Here is a 21,996-nt window from a genome sequence, read left to right on the forward strand (position 1 = left end):
ACGAATGTTTATTATTAAAATATCGCGAAAATGTCCACGGAGATAGAACAAAAAGACATAAATTTCCGGAATTATTTAACGCATTACCTGAAGGCATTAAAAATGAGACATATTATTCAAAAATCAAAACGAAAATTAGATCGTTCTACGTCCGTGAAATATGAAAACAAATAATATTAAGGATAAATACCTAGATCTGTGAAAACCAAATAATATCAAAAACAAATAATATTGTGAAAATTCCTAGAACTGTTAACCATTGTTCAAAATAAAACAATTACTATCGTACATTATGATCATAAGCATTATAATAATTATGTAGTAAGTATTTTTATATTAGATATATATTATTAAGTAAATATTATGTATTACACATCAAGATATCAAATTGAGATTTAAATATATTATTATAAACAAATAAATAGGAAAAGTGAGAGATTTCTTACAATCAAACTGATTGATCAGTTTTGTAGGATTTAAGTAAGATAAAATATTGTACTAATAAAAAAACTGAATAAATAAAAGTAAATGCATATTCATACCTAAATATAAAAATCTATCTATGGATGAAAAGATTGACATAATTATCTACGCAGTTGGAGCAATACCTCCTAGATCCCGGGGGTAACGGTTGGAGGCACCGCCATTAATTTTGAAACACAAAATGAAAGTTTGTTCTTTCCTATAGTTCCTTTTTTAACCACCGTTAGATATCAGAAAGCTGTTGTGTTCCCACAAACAGTTCTCCAACTCGTTGTGGAAGGAGATTATAAATAAAAGGTTCTTGGTGATAAGTCAGAGATTTATTAATACTTTGCATATTACAATGGTGACTCGATAGTCGATCTAACTAGAAGAAGTCTGGTAACCTTCTCACTGGCCCTGGGGACTACTGGCCACTGGCTGCCATCTTGCGGACTTCCACGCAAGTTCTATGCACTGCCATCTATGAGTGCATCTGTGAAGCTCTTACTTCCCAACAATCTTTGCAATGTAAATGCCCAAATACAGAAAAAGTGTACCAATATACATACCTCGGTCTTACAATAGTTGTCAATTTTAACTGGTCAAATCACATTGACAACATATTATGTAATAGATTAAGATCTGTATTAGGGAAATTTTACTTAAAAAATATTGTTTGCAAAACTATATTATTGAAGTAATAATTATGTATTGTTTCATAGTGCTTTCACACAAACGAAGTATTGAATTCCGTAAGTCTAAAGTTAAACTTTAGGGTGAACAGTTTACACCAAGTTTACACACTGTGCAAGCGGGTTCCCTACAGAGCATCGGACCATCCCATTATATTGTATATATAATGCATTAGCCGAATCAATTATGGGATACGTAGTCAATAGCTATGGATTAACGCACAAAACGTGCTTAAATAAAATAGAGAAAGTAAAACTCCGTTTCCAAAAATTGATGGACAGGCAAAAAAAAATCCAATTATGTGGACGCTGGATGAATTCTGGAACACAGAATTCAAAAAACTTATTAACTACAATTACCCTACTAGACATAGAGAAGCACAAATGTTTATAGTTAATAAATCACAAAATGTGTACGGAGATAGAACGAAGAGGCAATAAATCCAATTATCAAGATACAGTACGTATCAATAAATAAATTGAAGTTAATTGTTAGAAAAAAAAAAATGATAATATCTTTGTGTATTGAAATATTGTAAAAATGAGATATTTCTTACAATCAAACTGAATACTACTCAGTTTTGTAAGACACTATGTAAAATACAAATTTAAAAAAAAGTGAAAAATAAATCATTATATCATATTCTTATAAATATATAAGAAGTGTCAAATCTGTATGTAGTAGGTAAATATTATTAATTATAAATCTTTTGACAATACATTTTGACCTGAAAAAGACAAATAACTACATAATTTGACTAAAACTCAAAACTTGAGAGAAAAGAAATAGTTTTTGAAAGTCATAATATGTAGTAATATTTATTTTTAATTTCTAACTTTTTGCAACAGATTTTTTACCTAGCGTAGAGGAAATACAAAATAAATAAAATTAGGTTTGGTTGGAAGTACAGTACTCCTGTCCTATTAGTACAAGGTTAGGGAGATTCTTTTAATGTAAAATATCACCCAATAATAATTAACATTTTTTCTGCAGGTTGGATGACTAATGCCACTAATTTTCTTGGCTTAGGTCAGTAAAGTTCGCTCGTGGAACTTTTCTGCGCAGGGTCTTACAGCATTTGATTTATGTCGAATGCTTACCGACGCTTGGGACAGCTAAATTTTATCCCTAGCCTCTATTGAAATACTTGGAGTAAGTATATCGGACCGGCTCAAGTATCAGGGCTCTACAGAAGCTCAAGTAATTTGGCTTCCAAGAAGTGTTTCTTCAATAGTAACCGGCTGCTATCCCTATTTAAATCTCAAGTACGCCCAACAATTGAATTTGATAAACCTACTTGATTCTGTGCAAAGGAGGGCGGTCAGTCTGATTGCCATCTCTAATGCACAGACGCAATGTGGGCAACGCAGGTCTTTTAATTAATCCTGATCTAAAGATCTAGCATCATTGATTCCCAGTGCACCGGTGCACATGCGTGAAACTCAACATACACGAGCCGAGCACCCGTTCACAGTTGATGTTGGCTTCACGAGAACGCATCTTCCACTCATTTTTGAATAAGACGGCTCGTATGTAGAACGAGCTATGGGCATCAATTTTTCCTCCTTCATAATCAATCCGGGTCTCTTCAAGATCCAAATGAATAAATCCCTTCCTACAGCCCCTACCTTAACCCTCCTCGCAACGCTGCCCAAAGGGGGGGAGACATAGATCCCTGCCTTCAGACAGGGGACGCTCTTGTGATTCACAAAAAAATTTAATGGTCGCCTGGTATAAGATCAAACACCTTTGAAGTGATAAAGTATAAAAACAATAAAAATAAAACTAACCTGTAGACATATATGTACTTAACCTAACATAGTTTTTATCAATTTTAATGACTTTATAATTTTTTAGTTTTATTTTCCAATGTACATTTGTTACTTAAATATAGTTTACTTAGCTACCGGCTTCGACACAACCATGTAGCATGTAGCATTCTGTAGCATTCTTAAAAATATGTACACGGTTGTGTCGAAAACCGGTAACTGCCGGTAGCAAAGTAAACAAAATTTAAGTAACAAATGTTCATTGGAAAATAAAACTCAATAAAACAAAAATGTCTAGAAATTGTTACACAGTTGACCAAGATATACAAAAAAAAGACTTTATCACTTTTCAAAAGTGCATTGATTTGTCCGGTTACCATTTTTTTCAATCTGTAGCATCTCTAAAATATTGAGATTCGTCAGGAAGAAGAGGTAAGTTTGGGACTTCCGAACTTTCATTGTAGCTAAATCAATTGACCCCCAAAGTTAATGCCGCTAGAGCGAGACGGTTCTCAGTGATTTCCGAGTTTGGGACCCCCAACACTAATTGTATCTAAATCAAGCGACCCCCCAAAGTTAATCCCGCGAGAGCGAGATGCTTTACTTTACTATTATTGAATGCTATTAAATGTGCAATGTAGGTACCAATCAAATGAAGAAGTAAATAAAAAACAGATCATCTTTAAAATATTGTGTATTGTGAAAAATGTCAAAATCAATATCAAACACAAAACCACCGACAAACAAGTTAAAAAAAGAATGTAAAAAAAAACAAAATGCAGGATTGAAGGAAAGGTTTAGTCCATTTTAAAAATCCCACAGAGGGTAACATTCCAATATCAATATAATACATGTAGTTGGTGATTAGTCTAATTCTAATACAATATTAGTTAAACACGGCCATGGTTGACTTTAGTCTTTTTTCTCACATTCATTAAAAGCATAACAATTTAATGCTAATCCCCCATTAGAGCAGTGATTCCCAAATTGACCAATATCCAGAAGAGGGCTTGTGACCTCGGGGGTAACAGGGGGCATTGGAGGAGAGTAAAGGGGTTAAGGGCACTAAAAACGCTTTATAAAAATATGTACGTACACCATCCAGTATTACAAGAAACATAACCTATGAACAGTTTATGTATATTACAATATGATGTTATATATGTTTCAAGTTTCAAGTTGGCAGGTCTTAGCAAATGAACTTGGACAATTTATTATTATTATTTCTTAAATTGTGCAGTCAAAATCTCTAGCAAATGAATTGTTTAATAATTTACCATAACTGTTAAAAAAAATCAATGGGAGTTGCCTCTGTAGGGGTCAGTTAATAATAATATGTATATTTATCTGCTCGCTTAGATGAATCAGATAGCTTTTAGGTTTATTCCGAATTCGATGGCTAGATAAAAAAGAGATTAACTATACCTTTATTACTACGGAGTTTGCTGCCACATATGAAAGGTGCAAATCTTTGCGAAAGCCATCAAATAGATATTCTTATCTAAGAGATATCTTATAGTACATGCAACAAAATTAGCGGAAAATAATCTTCGTCTGATAAAAATGAGTTATAACAAGTTCGATAAAATGGTAAATAAAAAACTAAGGAGATATCTCATAGTTAGCGGCCAATGTTTTTAAATAAATGATTTATATCCTCTCACAGATTCTCCCAACAGTAAGTGAGAGGCTTTTAATCTTCAGCTCCTCAAATCTTATAAAGTAATAAAACTAAAGTAATAGGTACCAAAAATAAGAAACATGCTTTTCCCTCTGCTATTGTGGCAGACAGAGACAGAGTGATGAGAGACAGTGATGCTATCTTCTTCCTCTGTTCTTCCGAGACTCCAGTTAGCGTTATGTATTGTGTTAGACTTTTTAAATAGAAAGGCTTGTAATCGTGCTTAACGGTTCCACATGGTTTGTTTGAGTTCCTAATGATGTTGTTTGGAAGAATCGGGTCCGTCAAGGATGACATCGTAATGACCGGCCTCCCCGTCGGCCGTGTACAGCAAGGATATCTGTCTATTCTTCTCCGAGCCGAAAGCCGTTTTAACATCATCCTCTAAGGAGCGGTGCACGCAAATGTGAAGGTTGAAGATGGTGGCCGCAACCGTGAGCTCCACATCTCCGCCCAGAATAGAATCTGCGCTGATTTGGTTCCTGTAATCGTCTATGTTGTTGATTGGCGTATTGTACGACTCGTCTCCTATGATAAAGAATTGGAACTCTTCCCAGTGTTGAAGGATATGTTCGAATATTCTATCTTGCACTATTTTAAATTCATCTTGGGAAGCGTATAAACAAAACGAGATCGCTTTAAAAAGGCAGTTTCCGTCCGCTTCGATTTTTTGTAAAAGTTTTCCACCGTATTCCGGCATTGTCGATGTCTCGTTGGCTTCAGATGTCAGATGTTCCGACATACCATATAGCACACCCCAAGTTTTTAAGTCGCTCAATTTGTGTAGCTATTCAAGCAGTCTGGTCTAGTTTTGGGTTAAGACCTTTTGAGCACCTGCCAAAATAAAAAAATATTAATATTACAAGTATAGAATTAACACTGACCTCACAGGTTTTTTTTTCAGATTAGAAACACAAAAGAAATATAATATCGACAGCATGATTCATTCAGAATGTTTTTTATGACACTGATTCTGAGTTTGAACCAATACTGAGGTACTTGTAAAGGATTCAATATATGCAAATGTAAAAAACCCTCTGGATTAGTCAAGGATACATAAGTCAAGTGCACTAAGTCAAGTGCGGTGTTCCATCCTCTCTATTTATGATTAGGTAGCTACAATTAACCAAGTGTTTGGCAAACTGCAGTGGTCCTGTGACTCCCGTACACACAATACATGCCAAAGAGACCATTTATTTGTTCTCTCTAGACATCAAACTGCTGTTTCTGAGAGTAGTTACAGCTATCCTTCACCAAAACTTTGCAATGAAATACCACCATAAATTCGAATATCGACATGGTCGCAGTGCTTCTATAAGCTATATACATGTTAGAGGACTGCTGAAAACCAACTGTATTCCGGGTCCGGAATGTACCGTTGGTCAGTGACCTTTATGTCAATATAAACAAACAAAAAAATTATCTATTAATGTATAACAATCTATTGGTAACCCCATGATGCAGAAAATGCCTGGTATGCGGCAGACATTAATTAATTTAAAGACATCAATGTATTTTCAGAAGAGCATACATCCACTGCAGAGATAAATGTATTAACAAGATACTATAATCTGCTGAGAGACACCCCTAACCTCCTCAGCTTCTAAATTATAAAAAAGTGCTTACCAAACGTTAATCTTTACACAAAATTTTAAGTTTATACTGCAAAACAAAAGAGTTTTGTAGCATTTGGGTAGGTATTTCAACTATAAATAACTACTAACTAAACGCAAAATGTGCAAATACATCAGTATGTTTTTGCTGAAAATTAGCCGACATTCAAAATGATGATTCACCAATATGACATTGCGTGATTCACAAGATAAAATAAGAAAACACGATGCATTTATTGATATGACTTCAAGGGGACAAGCTTATCACAACTTTACTGATAAAAGGTCGGCTCTAAAAACCAAATTGAATGCATTTTCTGCAAAGTGTTAAAACGTATATTAATAAAATGCTTATAAATAATACCTTGAAAACAGAGCAAGACGCGAGATTGTCATACAATGAAGACGGGATAGGGTTTCCGTCGACGTTATAAATAAATAAAATATAAACTGATCACTTTAACCTCAAATTGCAACCACTGGGTTGTATTTAATTTAGCTGTCATCTGTCAAATCGGCTTTGGATTGTCTGATTTAGTGTTGCTAGTTAGTTACTCGGTGTTGACATGTTAAATATTTCCGGCAAAAAAATGACAAAAAATATGGAAAAAATAAGCATGTTGAAAAGTGAATTTATGGGGAAATGTGCCGTTGCAGTGCATTATTGAGAAGCAGCCCGTTATACAGCAAGTTTTTGTAATCCATTATAAAATTGTCTTAAAGCAGTTACAGCGTGTCCTATTAATTCTGTTCGTAAGGGTAGTAATGTATTTGTGAATTCATTTATGTACCTATCGCAAGTAAAATAATTCTAGTTTTCGTTATTTTTAATTCGCAGTAATATTTTAGTTAAAAAGATTTATTTTTGGGGTATTATGCCTATTTATCTGAGTTCAGTGCTCCACAATATTCCTTCTTCCTGAAATAATAAAATAAATCGATCCCGCCTCAATGAATGCAATAACTTTACTTTTACCGATGATTGAAAATGTTCAATATTAATATGAGTTACTTTTGTAAACAAAGGATGAAAGAAAAAGACTTTTGTTAGAAGTGAAAAATACTGAAATAAGAAATTTATTTGCACGGCTTGAAGTGGTTTTGTCCTAAACGCTAAAACTAAGAACAACTAATTATTACAATAAAGAAATAAAGTCCATTTATAAAAAAAAATAATTATCAATAATGACCTTCTAACTTAAATTACAGTATATTTTTAGCTGTTTTAGTTAGTTTTAATAGCAAAAAATAATTTTTGAGTATCTGATTTTGTGGGTCTCCCAAAAACGCATTATATCTATGGACATAAGCCGTGACGTCACCAGCAGGGGGGTATAACTCCGAGAAAAAAGTGGGTCAGAAAAAAAGACACGGTAATCTCTATGGCTGACGTGTGACGTATATTTTCCACAAACCAGTGCGCACTTCATGCATGTTTATAGGCCGCTGTCATTGGCCGATTTTAGGCTAGTGAATGGGATTGGCTCCGAATGAGAATTATATTGTCTATGGTTAGGCCTTTTTAAGGCTGGCCGCATACATACGTTTTTCGTATTCGATTTCCGAATTCGTTTTCCGTATTCGGACATCCGAATGCACGAAATCAGTAGAAAATACATTGACTGCCGCACACGTTCGTTTTAATTCCGAACGGAACAAATTCCTTACGCACGTTCCGAATGCGAGCCGGCGCGTTCGGAGAAACCGGATGGAAAAAACCTAATGACGTCATGTGGAACGCAGCTATAGTTTGTTTGTGCCGACGCAAACGTACGGAAATTTGCGTTCGTAATTCAGTGTTGCCAACGGATCTTGACCTAACATCGCCGTTTCTCATACATAAGGTAGCGTAAAGTAGCCTAATTTGCTGTTAGGTGGGACATGTTTAAAATTGATGTTTTTACGTGAAAATAAAAATTTCGTGGGGGGGGGGGGGTGGCTAGAGAATTTAAAAAATATAAAATTTGTCCCCAGAAAATAAAAAAAAATTCATGGGGAGGGTGGCTAGAGAATTTCAAGAAAATATAAAATTTGTCCCCAGAAAAATAAATTTCATGTGGCTAGAGAATTTCGGGACATGTTTAAAATTGATGTTTTTGAAGTAGCTTAATTGGCGACCAGTCGCCTTTTAGATTTTTTCGGCGCCGATTCTTGCTCTGAGTAGCCTAAATGGCGATATATCGCCCTTGTTGGCAACACTGGTACTGACGTTTATACATTCCGAATGAAGAAAAACGAACGTTTGCGCTAGTCTCACGGAATTCCGAATACGAAAAACGAATTCGTAAATCGAATACGGAAAACGTATGTATGCGGCCAGCCTTATAGTTTCTATCCTAGTCGATGGTGAGTATGTCGTGTAGTGATGTATATTTTTTAGGAACAGACTTTTATCTATGGCAAACTTTAGGACCCAAGGGGGTGCGCCTGTTCTCACATTGCTGGAGGATTGGGGGCGGAGCTACGAAGTTTGCCGAGTGAACACGAAGGCTCAAAGCGGCTCGGAACTACGAAGTTTGCCGAGTGTACACGAAGGCTGGCAACAATCAACTTGATTTTGAATAATTTGTTTGAAGTCTTGAAGTTTGACTGTGGTTTGACGTTCGAAAATCTCTCAAGTATGAGGGAGATTTTGAGTTGAAAGAAACGAAACATGGAGGTCGTTATTAGTAAACATTTACAAGACATAATCAACCCTACGGACATTTTTTTTTAACCTAACCTAACCTAACCTAACCTTCTACTTCCTGGTTACGAAACCATTACTAGGATAGGTTATTGTATTTTTTATTACTAACCTCCAACTTACCTAGCTCTGGTAGTTTGTATTGATATTTGAAGCTTATGTTTGTATTATTTAAGCTTTCTGCCAGAAGCCTGACCTCACAATTGTTATTTAATCTTATATATTCTAGGTTTTCCGAATAAAATCACAAAGTAGAAGAAATTTGTGTTTAATCCGTGACCCATCCTGATATTCCTTTACGATAGGCCTACTTCACTAGTAACTCTTAAGATCATTTAAACTTGAATGCACTACTTGTATTTTTATGACAAAGTGCCTTCTTCGATGTAATTGTTATGCAGTCTTATGGAGAAATAACAACCAACCAAGAAAGCCAAGTTCTCATTGTCACAGGTTTAAATTTGCCGAGCAGATATGAAGTGAAGTTCGGATTTCGTAGCTCCGCCCCCAATCCTCCAGCAATGTGAGAACAGGCGCACCCGAAACCATGTGACGGACAGTGTTGCCAACTTGGCGGATTTTCCGCTATATCTGGCGGATTGAGTGCCTTCGAAACGGAAGAATTTTGTGTCTAGCGGAATTCAAAATTTTGGTGGATTTTCTGGCGGAATCGAATAGAGCCCGGAATTACTAATTACTGAAAAAATGGGGAGTCCTTCGTTTCATTACTTTATCGCACTGGCAATTTCTCCAAGCAAACAATAGCGGCAATCACACGTCCACTTCGGAGCAATGGTACTGCGTGCCACTGCAGGCCGCCGCGCAGAAGAGTTCGAAAGTAAGGTAACGGTTTGCAGCACGGACCGCAGACTAATGTGACACTTTTTTACGTGGTGGCCGGGAGCGGCGCTTGGTACCGTTGCTGAGAATTTTAGATGTAATGATCGCTATTTATTTATACGTATATATGACTTTCGGGGATTTCCTTTTCTCAGGGACCTCGGGGAATTATTTCGTTATTGAGAATGATGTACCCTGTTGGCTCGTTTAGTTCTTTGTTTAAGTTCTATACTTCTATACAGTTCTAGAATTCTGCCGGCGCGTCATATATCGTTTGTCTGGGTCAACAGTTTTATAATTTATTATTGTGCATGCCGATACCGATTGCGATCGTGAATTTAGTTAGTTTGTGTTAGAATTTAGTTAGTTTGTAATTATTTAGTTTGTGTTTATCAAAAATGCCGAAACCACAGTACAGACAAAAATTTCGTGCAGAGTGGCTTAAAGACAAATTATTTGAAGACTGGATTGTTCGTAAAAACGATCCAAGTGGTGAGGATTTCCCCGAGTGTAAATTTTGTCGATGTGTTGTTAGCAGTAGTAATAAATATTGTGATTTAAAGAACCACATGCAATCAAAAAAACACCAACTAAATTCAAGTGCCTTTTCAAGTGGAAGTCAAAAAACTCTCAATTTTTCAAAAGAATCCCAACCGAAAGCAAATTCATCAGAAGCTTATTTGAGTCTTTTTATTGCTGAACATTGCAGCATTTTGACGATTGATCATCTCGGAAGTCTTTTAAAAAAGGTTTTTCATGACTCTTCAGCTGCTAAAGATTTCCAGTTGCATCGCACGAAATGCAGTGCAGTGATAAATAACGTGCTTAGTCCACATTTTTTAAAAGAACTAAAACACGATATTGGTGATGGTTATTTTAGCTTATTATTGGATGAGTCAACGGACATAGTATGCAAGTACCTTGGAATAGTCATTATTTACTACAGCAGCTCTTTGCGAAAAATTGTGTCAACCTTTTTGAAACTTGCTACATTATCGGAGTGCACTGCTGATGGAATAGTTTTTACTCTAAAGCAAACATTATGCGAGTTCGACCTCAATCTACAGAAAATGTTAGGTATCGGCACAGATAATGCTTCTGTAATGATTGGAGTTAATAATGGAGTATATCAGAAATTGAAAAAAGAAATACCCAGACTAATTCTGGTTAAATGCGTTTGCCATTCACTCCAATTAGCTGTGTCAAAGGCATCTGAAAACACTCTGCCTAGAAATTTAGAATTCCTTTTGTCAGAAACATACAATTGGTTTGCTAAATCTTCGTCAAGACAACACGCATACAGAGAAATATACAGCCTAATAAACGACGGCCATGAACCCCATAAAATAACACAAGTATGTCAGACACGTTGGCTATCGATCTATTCCGCCGTGGATCGAATCTTAAAGCAATGGATAGAATTAAAAGCTCATTTTAATATTACGCGGCATACTCAAAATTGTTATAATGCAGAAATATTATATAACATGTACAGTGACGATACCAATGTTCTTATTTTCTGTTTTATTTGCCCAGTACTGGAACAGGTACAGAGAGTTAATAAATTATTTGAGTCGAAAACTGCAGACCCCTGCAAATTATTTGGTGACCTAAAGAATCTATTAAGTTTCTTAGTGTCAAAAGTAGCCATTCCAATGCCAAACATTGATCCGTTGACGATAAATATTGAAAGTCATCTGGATCCCCGACCATATTTGGGATTCCAATTTGAAACCAAGATGACATCGTTAAGGGAAAATAATATTGTGTCAGTAGCACAGGAACAAACTTTACGTAAACGATGTGTTGATTTTACAGTAAAATTAATAAAGGAACTTCGTCAGAGACTTCCTGATAACTTTGAAATTTTGTTTTCAGCGTAAGCAACACATTGAGAGTACACAAGGAGTCCATAACGCCTTTACTGGTATTATTTAAATATCCATCTGATGAAATTTCTCTCATCGAAGACCAGTGGAAAATGATACATTTCACCAAATGGACAAAAATAAATAGTACAATCGAATTCTGGACAGAAGTCAAATTTTACGAAGATGCTGCCAATGTGAATCCCTTCAAGCACTTATGTGATTTTGTATTTACAATGTTAATTTTACCACAGTCAAATGCAGATGTGGAAAGAGTTTTTAGTATGATGAACATTGTAAAAAATAAATCCAGAAACAAAATGAAAACTGATTCGGTAAATGCAATTTTGAATGTTCGTTCGGGATTACAGCGATTAAATAAAACCTGCGATACATATACATTACCCCCAGAGGTATTAAATATGGTAGGAACTGTAAAAATATATAATAAGAAACGTGACCTAGCCCAACCATCTACGTCTTCATTACAATTTGAAGACCAGGGGGGTATAACTCCGAGAAAAAGGTGGGTCAGAAAAAAAGACACGGTAATCTCTATGGGTGACTTGTGACGTATATTTTCCACATTCCAATACGAACTTCATGCATGTTTATAGGCCGCTGTCATTGGCCGATTTTAGGCTAGCCAATGGGTTGGCTCCGAATGAGAATTATATTGTCTATGGTTACGCCTTTTTTATAGTTTCTATCCTAGTCGATGGTGAGTATGTGTAGTAGTGACGTATATTTTTCAGTTACAGACTTTTATCTATGGCAAACATTAGGACCCATGGGCTCAGTACTAAAAACCCGAAGATATTGATCTAGTGAGTGGTTCATTTATGTTGAAGACCAACAGGGTCAACATGCGGTGGCGGCGGAAAGTGAAGATGATGATATTATACTGTTTTAACTTTATTTTACTAAAATACTAATTTCTAAGTGAACATTAACATAACAATTTAATAATCTGCAATAAAACGTTTGTATTGTGTTTAATGAAACTGTTTTAGTTCATCAATAAAAACTGTGTAATGTTCGTGGTTTTAAATTAAGCGGAATATCTGGCGGAATCCAACTAGGTTTTTGACGGAATTTGGCGGATTTTTTTGTAAATTCTAGCCGAAATGTAGAATCCTTGTTGGCAACACTGGACTGACGGATGTGAATGTGACGCCATCTTGACAGTTCATATTGTTGTTTTGAGTTGTTTGATATGTGAAATGTCTGAAGGTAAAGTTATCAAGCCGTGTTGTGTGAAGGGCTGTACTGACAGACAATCGACTCGACATAAATATCCAAAACACGGAAGCTTTGAGGAGCGCAGGTTCGGCGAATGGGCCTGTAGAATCGACAGAATCGAATTCGTATCTTAACCTATATTCGTTTGTGGCTGCCATTTCTCCATCAGAAACAAAAAGCCGAATGGATCACTTCGAAGTTCCGCACTGCCGACTTTAAATCTTCCCGGCATTGGTAGTTATCCGGATTTACGACAGTATCGGACCCGTTGTGACGAAAATACAGGTGCAAATCATGTTCCGCCAGGACCCTACATTACAGGACCGTGTGATGTCACCAAAGACCATATTACGTCTTGCGAGATATGAATCCTTCTTCCAAAAGGATTAAGGAAGATTATGAAGGTAAACATCTATTCTATGTTACTTGAAAATATTTGAAAATGTCTTCATCCATTATGCAGATCTTTTAATTCCTTTCCTCGATTTAAAAGATAATTTTTTTTCAGATTCAAGTGTTCCTGTAGGACCCAGTGGTAGTAATTCAGTCGCCACACGAAAAAACGATGCTCCCTTGTGTAAGAATATTTATAGTTTCTTGTTTGATAATCATTATTGTTTCTGTCATATTAGTGAAATAAAATAAAAATACTTCACATGTAACAAAGTTTGGTAATTTTTGGATAGGGCCTGACACGCTTATTACGAATATTTTTTAGAAAAAAACTTTATATTCGCCTTAATTACTATAAAAGAAAACTTTTTGCATTTCGGGCGGCGGAAAATTATGAATTTAAATTTTCAATTGCGTTAACCAAAATTCACTTCGCGAATCGATGCGGCGGCAATCAGCTGCCATTAGGTACGTCACTGTTATGTTGGTATCCCTGATACATTGCGTAGATACGACTATGGCTAACTTCGTGGAAGACAAATGGATTTGTATCACAAACCATGTTACACAAACCTAGCGTAGCCGGTAAACTAGTTGAAAACTGGGATGTTTTTCTTGCCTTGACGCGAGCAGGCGTTATTAAGGGGCACTTTCCTTTGTATCACAAACCATGTTACACAAACCTAGGTATCCCACGAAGATAGCAACGGTCGTATTTAGCTCTTGTTAATGCATCAGTGATACCAACATAACAGTGCGTTCCTAATGTCGCCACATCGATTCGCGGAGTGAATTTTGGTTTTACGCAATTGAAAATCAAAATGCATAATTTTCAGCCGCCCGAAATGCAAAAAGTTTTCTTTTATTGTAATTAAGGCGAATATAAAGTTTTTTTCTAAAAATTATTCGTAATAAGCGTGTCAGGCCCTATCCAAAATTTACCCAAAGTTTTTCATTTTTCTGATAAACAGAGAAATGTTAACATTCAACACTGTCGTAGAAAAGCACAATAATTGTTTGAAAATGTTTTTCCTTTTAAAGTAAAGGAATTCAAATTTCTAGTAATTTGAAGCTATTTTTACGACGGCCTCGGGACGACAGATTTTCAACTTGCAAAGCGCCGTCCTGAGAAAATGTGCCGTAAGGAAAGATACCTTATAGCTCATTTTTGCAGGACCTCACTTAGTGAGTTGGAACCTTGTCGTCCTGAGAGAATTTGTTAACATTTCTAACATTTTTTTTAAAATAATATTTTAGGCTGATGAATGGCAATATGATCTTTCCTAGGTAGGCACCTAGGAAAGATCATATTATCTATAGCCGCGCCTTTTTTTTATTGTTTCGGCTACCTTGTCTATGAAATCAAAGGCTGTAATGACGTCATCGGTTAAAAAATAGTGGACAAAATTTCCCCCTACAAAAGCTCGGAGTTATCAATCTAGTGATTGGTTTATTTATGCAGAAAACTTACTCACCATTTTATGACCATCAGAAATATTCTCTCTGTAAAAGATATGAAATCAATATACTATGCCATGCGTCTTTACTATAATGGTGTATCAGGCAGTGTTAGATTGTGAGAGTTCTTATATTGTAGGTAAAAGTTGTACAAACAACCTGAAACCAGGAACGGTGCTTTTATCACCTTATTATCACTGTTGTTCCAGAGCGTCAGTCCCGGATTGGTAAAGACAGAACTGGTACAGAAAATGGCAGATAGATTGAAGGCTAACAACATGACTCTGGCCCTCGCTGCCATGAACTTCATAGAGCCGGCTGACATCGCTGACGGGATTGTGTACATTCTCAGCACCAGGCCCAATGTTCAGGTACATCCTTATACCCATTGACTAGTATGGCTACATCAATGCTTGTACCTCATTAATATTTTCATGTATTCTTTAGGTACGCTTTTATTAAAAGTTGAGTGGGCATAGCGCTTGGGTCTCACCCGAGCGTCGCGTGTTCGATTCCTCGGCTGGCTAAGTCCTCCATCACAACACAAGCAACATTTTCGGCTTTCTGTGGTGGTAGTAGGAGATTTTCAAACATTGTTGGGTTATTCGTAACCTGGGAATGTTTGTCTTTCTTTTTAAAAAAAAAAAAAAAAATTATGTCTTAAACAGATACCTTTATTTAGTTTAGTTTACTAGTGTCTAGAAAATCTATAGCTATAGAGCATCATCCGTTTTGAAAGTAATGTGTGTGTAATATAAATAAATTAATTAAATTTTCACAGGAAGCAATCACTTTGTGGTTGACACAATTTAAGGCGATGCCATACGCAGTAATGCAAAATCATGTGTTTTTGGTTTGAAAATTTGTTCGCCTAGAAATGTTTCAGATGCTTTAATTAAATAATGCGAGTAGAATACATCTTGACCTTTGAAATAATCGAGTATTTTTTAGATAAGTGTTTTTACAAGCCCTGAAAAAAATAAGGTGAAGGCCTATGAAAACTGCTTTAAAGTTCAAAATCTCCAACTTACGCACCCATTTTCGGTTATGATTTTATTGTATAGTGTGGCAAATTAAGTTATTTATAAAATGATCGAGAAAAAATTAAATATTTATGCCTGAACATCCACAAAATAAAATAAAAGGCACTTTTTGGCCATATTTTTTTCTTGCATAAATCAAAACAGGCGGATGGTGTTAAGCGGGAATTTAAACCTTATCGCCATCTACGTAAGGGGTGTTATTGATAGCGGCTCAATTTAAAATATTACACGACGTAGTGCATCGCCTTAAATGAAAATAATGTACTTTAACCTTACAATGCTGGCCTTCTTGATGCAACTATTCCATCACACGGCACAATGTGCATGCTTCATTATCTACACATGCAACATCCTCAAATGTGATTAGCCGATATAATTGACAGTCAGGACGAACCGAACCTAGTCACTTTTAAATATTCAAATAAAGTGGTGTTGAAACAAAATACTTTTAGTAAATTCAACTCCTAAAGCCTCTGACATTTTGCAATGTACTTCTCATATGATTGCAAAATATTTTCACACAACATTCGATTCCTGATAAATTCTGTTTTTTTAAACATGTTCCAAAACAATTTTTTTATTGAGGGCATAAAAATGACGCTTTCAGATATTCCTTTTACAAATGGATATGTGCAATTAAATTTAAAATTTTGAGCAAAAAAGGGGATAAAGTTTTTAAATTCGCTTCCCGAAGGTTTTTACCGTGTAAACTGTAATTACTACGTTACACAAAACTAAAAAGGGGATAAAGTTTTTAAATTCGCTTCCCGAAGGTTTTTACCGTGTAAACTGTAATTACTACGTTACACAAAACTAAAAAGGGGATAAAGTTTTTAAATTCGCTTCCCGAAGGTTTTTACCGTGTAAACTGTAATTACTACGTTACACAAAACTAAAAAGGGGATAAAGTTTTTAAATTCGCTTCCCGAAGGTTTTTACCGTGTAAACTGTAATTACTACGTTACACAAAACTAAAAAGGGGATAAAGTTTTTAAATTCGCTTCCCGAAGGTTTTTACCGTGTAAACTGTAATTACTACGTTACACAAAACTAAAAAGGGGATAAAGTTTTTAAATTCGCTTCCCGAAGGTTTTTACCGTGTAAACTGTAATTACTACGTTACACAAAACTAAAAAGTATATTTATTTAGAAAAGGGTCATGTTATAGTCACTTCACTTTTATTTCTTTTTGTTTAAAAATATTTAGTAAAAAATTTACAAATCTTGACAATAACTTTTCAAATGTTGTTTCGTATTATTATTTCAAATTATTCAGGATATTACGGTAATAATAATATAACATTCGTTTGGCGCAGTTTAATGCTATTGATTGTGGTGCACTTTACTATAATAAATCTAAAACTAATAAATGAAACAATATTACTTTATTTGAATCAATCTATATTTTTTATATCAAGGTGGCCGGTTTCAGAACAACCGTTCCTTTCTTAGAGCAAAATATGTACTAACTAAAAATTACAAAATAATGGGTGAAAATGTATAATTAAGTGCGAAGTGGGGGTAGCAGCGTGACTGGTGATTAGTGAAGATTGGTTATATCCTGTAAATATTTTCTCTCTCCCCACTAATCCCTAGTCGTGGCGTGCCTCCACCCCCACTTCAACACCTAATAATATATATTCTATTTATTTTGTCCTGAGGAAGGAACGGTTGTTCGAAACCGGTCGGCTTTGATATAAAAAATATAGTGGTTCAAACGAAGTAATGTTGTTTAATTTCTTTATAATGTACTAAAGTTATAGTTACAATCAAAAGTATTGAAAAAAATAATGTTTTTTTTTAGATTCCAGATTGCAGAGCTAACCATTCAGCCCATTGGCAGCAAATTATGTTCCGGCTGAGTTCACACTTGTTGAATATTAATTTTTAAACGTTACAGCATGACAAATATGTATTTCTGGATAATTTTTTGAGAGTTTATTTTGGAACCTACAACAAACCCTATCCCTATTTGTTTTGCTTCAAAAAGTTTGTTACGCTGTCATTACACGTTGAGCCAATACATTGGGCCAATGCGCTGGCCCAACGTGTGAGTTTTTCATGCACACATCAAATGATCATGATGGCGCCAACCCACCAACAGCGTTCACACGTTGTCGTGTTGGCTCAACGTGTACAAGCGGCTTTACAGGTTTGGTCTCACCACTCCTTTATTCTATCTATTTTACTCCAAGTGAATCTATCTGCAAAGACACACATTATTATTTTGTTCAAATTTAAACTAAATAAAAGTATTTTAGTGTTTATTATCGTGACAGCTGTTTCGGCATTTTAGGCTATTATCAAACTGTAGTTATGCCACATTGAGACAATTTATTAATATTTATGATTTCAACAATGTTAAATTCGATTTAATTTAAATTATTAAAAAGGTCAACACAATATGTAACAATAAATAAACACCATTTTACATTCTACTACAGATCTCTATATATATTGTTATTGTTGAAATAATTGTAAGCACAAACCAATGAAAAAAAGAACAACCATCAAGAATCAAGAATCTTGAAATTGTTAGATCATTTAAATTGGAAAATATTCTAAGTGAATTCTTACCTTTTAATAAAAATATTTTCAATAGAGTGAGATGGGAACACAGTGAGAATGCATAAAATAAAAGGTTATGTACATCTTAGGGTTCATAGGTTATTATAAATGTAAATAGTTAACCATGGAAAAAATAACACAAGAATTGCAATGTGGACGTGTTTTCCGATCCAAAACTTTTATCATTAATTGCATTAAATTTTAATTACAGAACTTCAATCCATGATTTTGAAATGTTCATTTCGTTAAAATGTAATGGTAATATAATAGTTGCTACTATAATGGTGTATCAGGCAGTGTTATTATGCCTCTATAATCATCATAATATCAGTCACAGGACGGCTATTCTACGCTGCCACTACTAAAATACACATATCGGAATGTATAAAACAATTAACCTAAGTTACTTAGGTATCTGAAACCTACTAAAATTATTTTACTTACATTCGAAATTTGCTCTTCAAAAGCTTCTTGCGTTATTCTTTGTGATTTGTTATTTACAGACTCGGTGGTACTCAATAATTAGAACGCGTGTTCGGTTATAATGTTTATTAACAATTTAGTACGGATTGACTACGTCTATCTTCTGAGCTGTCGGTTGGGTAAAGAGAGCGAGCAGATGCATCCGTCATCTTTTATACCTCTATCTGTCATCTCGCTCTTACACATTCAACAAGCAGGCGTACCACCTAAAACCTTTCTTACATCCTCCCCTACTAAAATTGAATGCCCCTATCTACATATATTATACCCTATTACTACATATTCATATTACAATTTTGTTTTATATATTTCATTTTCTAAACAATTAACGCAACATATTTTTTTATAAAATTAACTATCATATGCCGCGTTTCTTTCTGCTTCCCTTCTCTTGTCTCGTCGTCCGTCCACTCCTCCTGGACTGCGAAGTACCCTCATCTTGGACGAAGTCTTCCCTGCCATGGGTTAGACCTGAAACATGGAGAAACAGTATTAGAGTCACTTCTATTACGTAACATACCTGAGAGATTAACTTCATCCGTCGACAGTTCCATTGTGTCAGACGTACCGAATCCCGGCTTATCTCCCTCCTGCCATGATACATGTAATTTTTTTATCTGGTCTAAATGTCTTTTCCACACCATATTAGACTTGTTAATTTTTATGAAATATATTTTGCTACCTTTTTTTCAACAATAACCCCAGGGACCCATAACCTATTACCCTGAGCTCTGAAATCTCTAGTCATCACTTTCTGACCTACATTCAAATCTGACTTATTTCTACCCTTATATTGTCTTTTCTGATTGACTTGACTCTGAATAACCTTTTGCTTTACTTCGTGTTGTCGAGTAGAACCTGAACTATTCGTTCTTTCATCAACCTTCCTAGGAATCAGAGAGTCAAATACTGTTCTAATTTTTCTTCCCATTAATAATACAGATGGTTCACACCCTGTTGTTGCATGAACGGTATTTCTATAGTCTGTTAAAAAGTTACCTAACTTTTCTTTATAATCTGAAGGAAATCTATTATTTTTACAAATTTTTTTAAGAAAATTTTTACAGGTTTTAACAGCATTCTCAGCTTGCCCATTGCTACTCGGGTGGTTAACTGGACTAGTGATATGTTCTATCCCATTTTTCTTACAAAAATTTTCAAAATCCTCAGAACAAAAACACGTACCATTATCACTAACTAAAGTTGCTGGAAAACCAAATTGTGAAAATAATCTATGAAGTACTTCAATATTTTCTTTTGAAGACAGACTGTTTACTTCCAGACACTCGATCCACTTCGAAGAAGAGTCTACCACAACTAAAAAGTTTTTATTATGTAAGCTACCATGATCAATATGCACCCTGAACCATACTTCAGGTTCATAAGGCCATACTGCTAATGAACTCTTTTGTGATTCTGGTTTAATTTCTAAACAATCTCTACAATTTTCTGTTATTTTCTCCAAATCTTGATTAATTTTTGGCCACCAGACAAAGCTTTTTGCAATGCCTTTAGTCTTAAAAACCCCTAAATGAGATCTGTGTAACATCTTTAAAACTTGTTGTCTTAAAGACTCAGGAATAACAACTCTATGTTGATATAAAATACACCCATTTATCAATGACAATTCTAACCTTTTTTTCCCAGAAAACTCTAATAAAATTAACATTTTGTGCCTTTTTTACTGATGCTGGCCAACCCTCGATAAGAAATTGTTTTACTTGACTTAAAATTTCGTCCTTTTTGGTCTCACTTCTTATCACGTCTAAAGACAAATTAAACCCGTTATTTTCAAAATAATTAATGTAACCAGACTCTATATTATCTTCACAGCTAACCTTTTCAATTGGACACCTGCTCAGAAAGTCTGAACAATTATTTTTCGACTTTACGTATTCAATCGTAAAATTGAACGATCCTAACATAACTGCATAACGCTGTAATCTTGACGCCGCAATCTTAGGAATTTCTCTATTCTGACCGAAAATTCTGACCAAAGGCTGGTTATCTACAGCTAAAATAAATTCTCTGCCGTACAAATATTGATAAAACTTCTTAATCCCAAAAATTATAGCTTTTGCTTCAATATCCAAAATCGAATAATTCTTTTCCGCTTTATTTAAAGTTCTGCTTGCGAACCCTATTGGTCTTTCTACGCCATTCTTAAAGACGTGGATTAACGTTGCTCCGACTCCATTCATACTTCCATCCGTGACAAGTTTCACAGGAATATTCTCGTCGAAATGCGTTAAAATCCTATCCGAAGTTAATATTTTTTTTATTATCGCAAAACTGTTTTCTTGTTCCGTACCCCATTGAAACTTAACATCTTTTTTAAGTAAATCGTATAATGGTGACAATATATCTGCCATGTTTGGAATAAAATTACGATAATAACTAACCATACCTAACAAACTTCTCAATTTATTTAAATCACTAGGCGCTGATGCGTTTAAAATGGCTTCTTTATTCCGCTGACACGGTTGAATCCCTTGCTCACTTATTTTATAACCTAAAAACTCAATAACTTTTAAATTGAATTCACACTTTTCACTATTCACCGTTAAATTACAACTTTTTAACCTCTCTAAAACGAGACACACGTTTTTTTCCAAGTCGATTTCATCTTCTCCTATAACAATAATATCATCCAAGTAGAACGTCATGTTCCGTAATCCTGATAAACAATTTGCCATTGCTTTAGTAAAAACTGCTGGCGCTGGTGATAACCCAAACACTAAACGTTTATACTGAAATAATCCCAAGTGGGTATTGATTGTTGTGAAACGTCTACACTCCTTTTTCAAAACAAACTGGTTATATGCGGATTTTAGATCAATTTTAGCAAAAACCTTGCCTCCATTCACTTTGGTCAATAATTCCTCAATTCTAGGTAACGGATACTTGTCAATTAATAACTGATTATTTACTGTAGATTTATAATCACCACATAATCTAATGTTACCATCTTTCTTGATCACTGGTACGATTGGACTCGCGAAATCACTATATTGAACTTGCTCTATAATACCGTTAGAAAGTAAATTATTTAATTCGCTTTCAACTTTTTCCTTCAAAGCAAACGGCATTACTCTGTGATTACGAAATATCGGAAAGGCAGAATCCTTTAACGTTAAATTCACTTCGTACTTGTTAAACTTTCCTAATTTATCCGTAAAAACTTCTGGAAATTT

General features: G+C 34.9%; 1 protein-coding gene across 1 annotated transcript; it reads right to left on the bottom strand.

Annotated features, from left to right (window-relative positions):
* Positions 1 to 3,608: 3,608 nt before the first annotated feature.
* On the bottom strand, positions 3,609 to 6,745 carry Duba (Deubiquitinating enzyme A). Its single transcript, XM_089646819.1, has 2 exons — positions 6,586 to 6,745; positions 3,609 to 5,442 (listed from the first exon to the last, which is right to left on the bottom strand). Exon 2 carries the CDS (start codon positions 5,348 to 5,350, stop codon positions 4,862 to 4,864), a length of 489 nt encoding a protein of 162 aa, XP_089502945.1. The 5' UTR covers positions 5,351 to 5,442; positions 6,586 to 6,745; the 3' UTR covers positions 3,609 to 4,861.
* Between the last annotated feature and the right edge of the window lie 15,251 nt (positions 6,746 to 21,996).

This window comes from Hesperophylax consimilis, chromosome 25 (genome assembly GCF_061612785.1).
Source record: "Hesperophylax consimilis isolate HC1 chromosome 25, BYU_Hcon_1.0, whole genome shotgun sequence".
In the NCBI taxonomy this organism is placed as follows: Eukaryota; Metazoa; Arthropoda; class Insecta; order Trichoptera; family Limnephilidae; genus Hesperophylax; species Hesperophylax consimilis.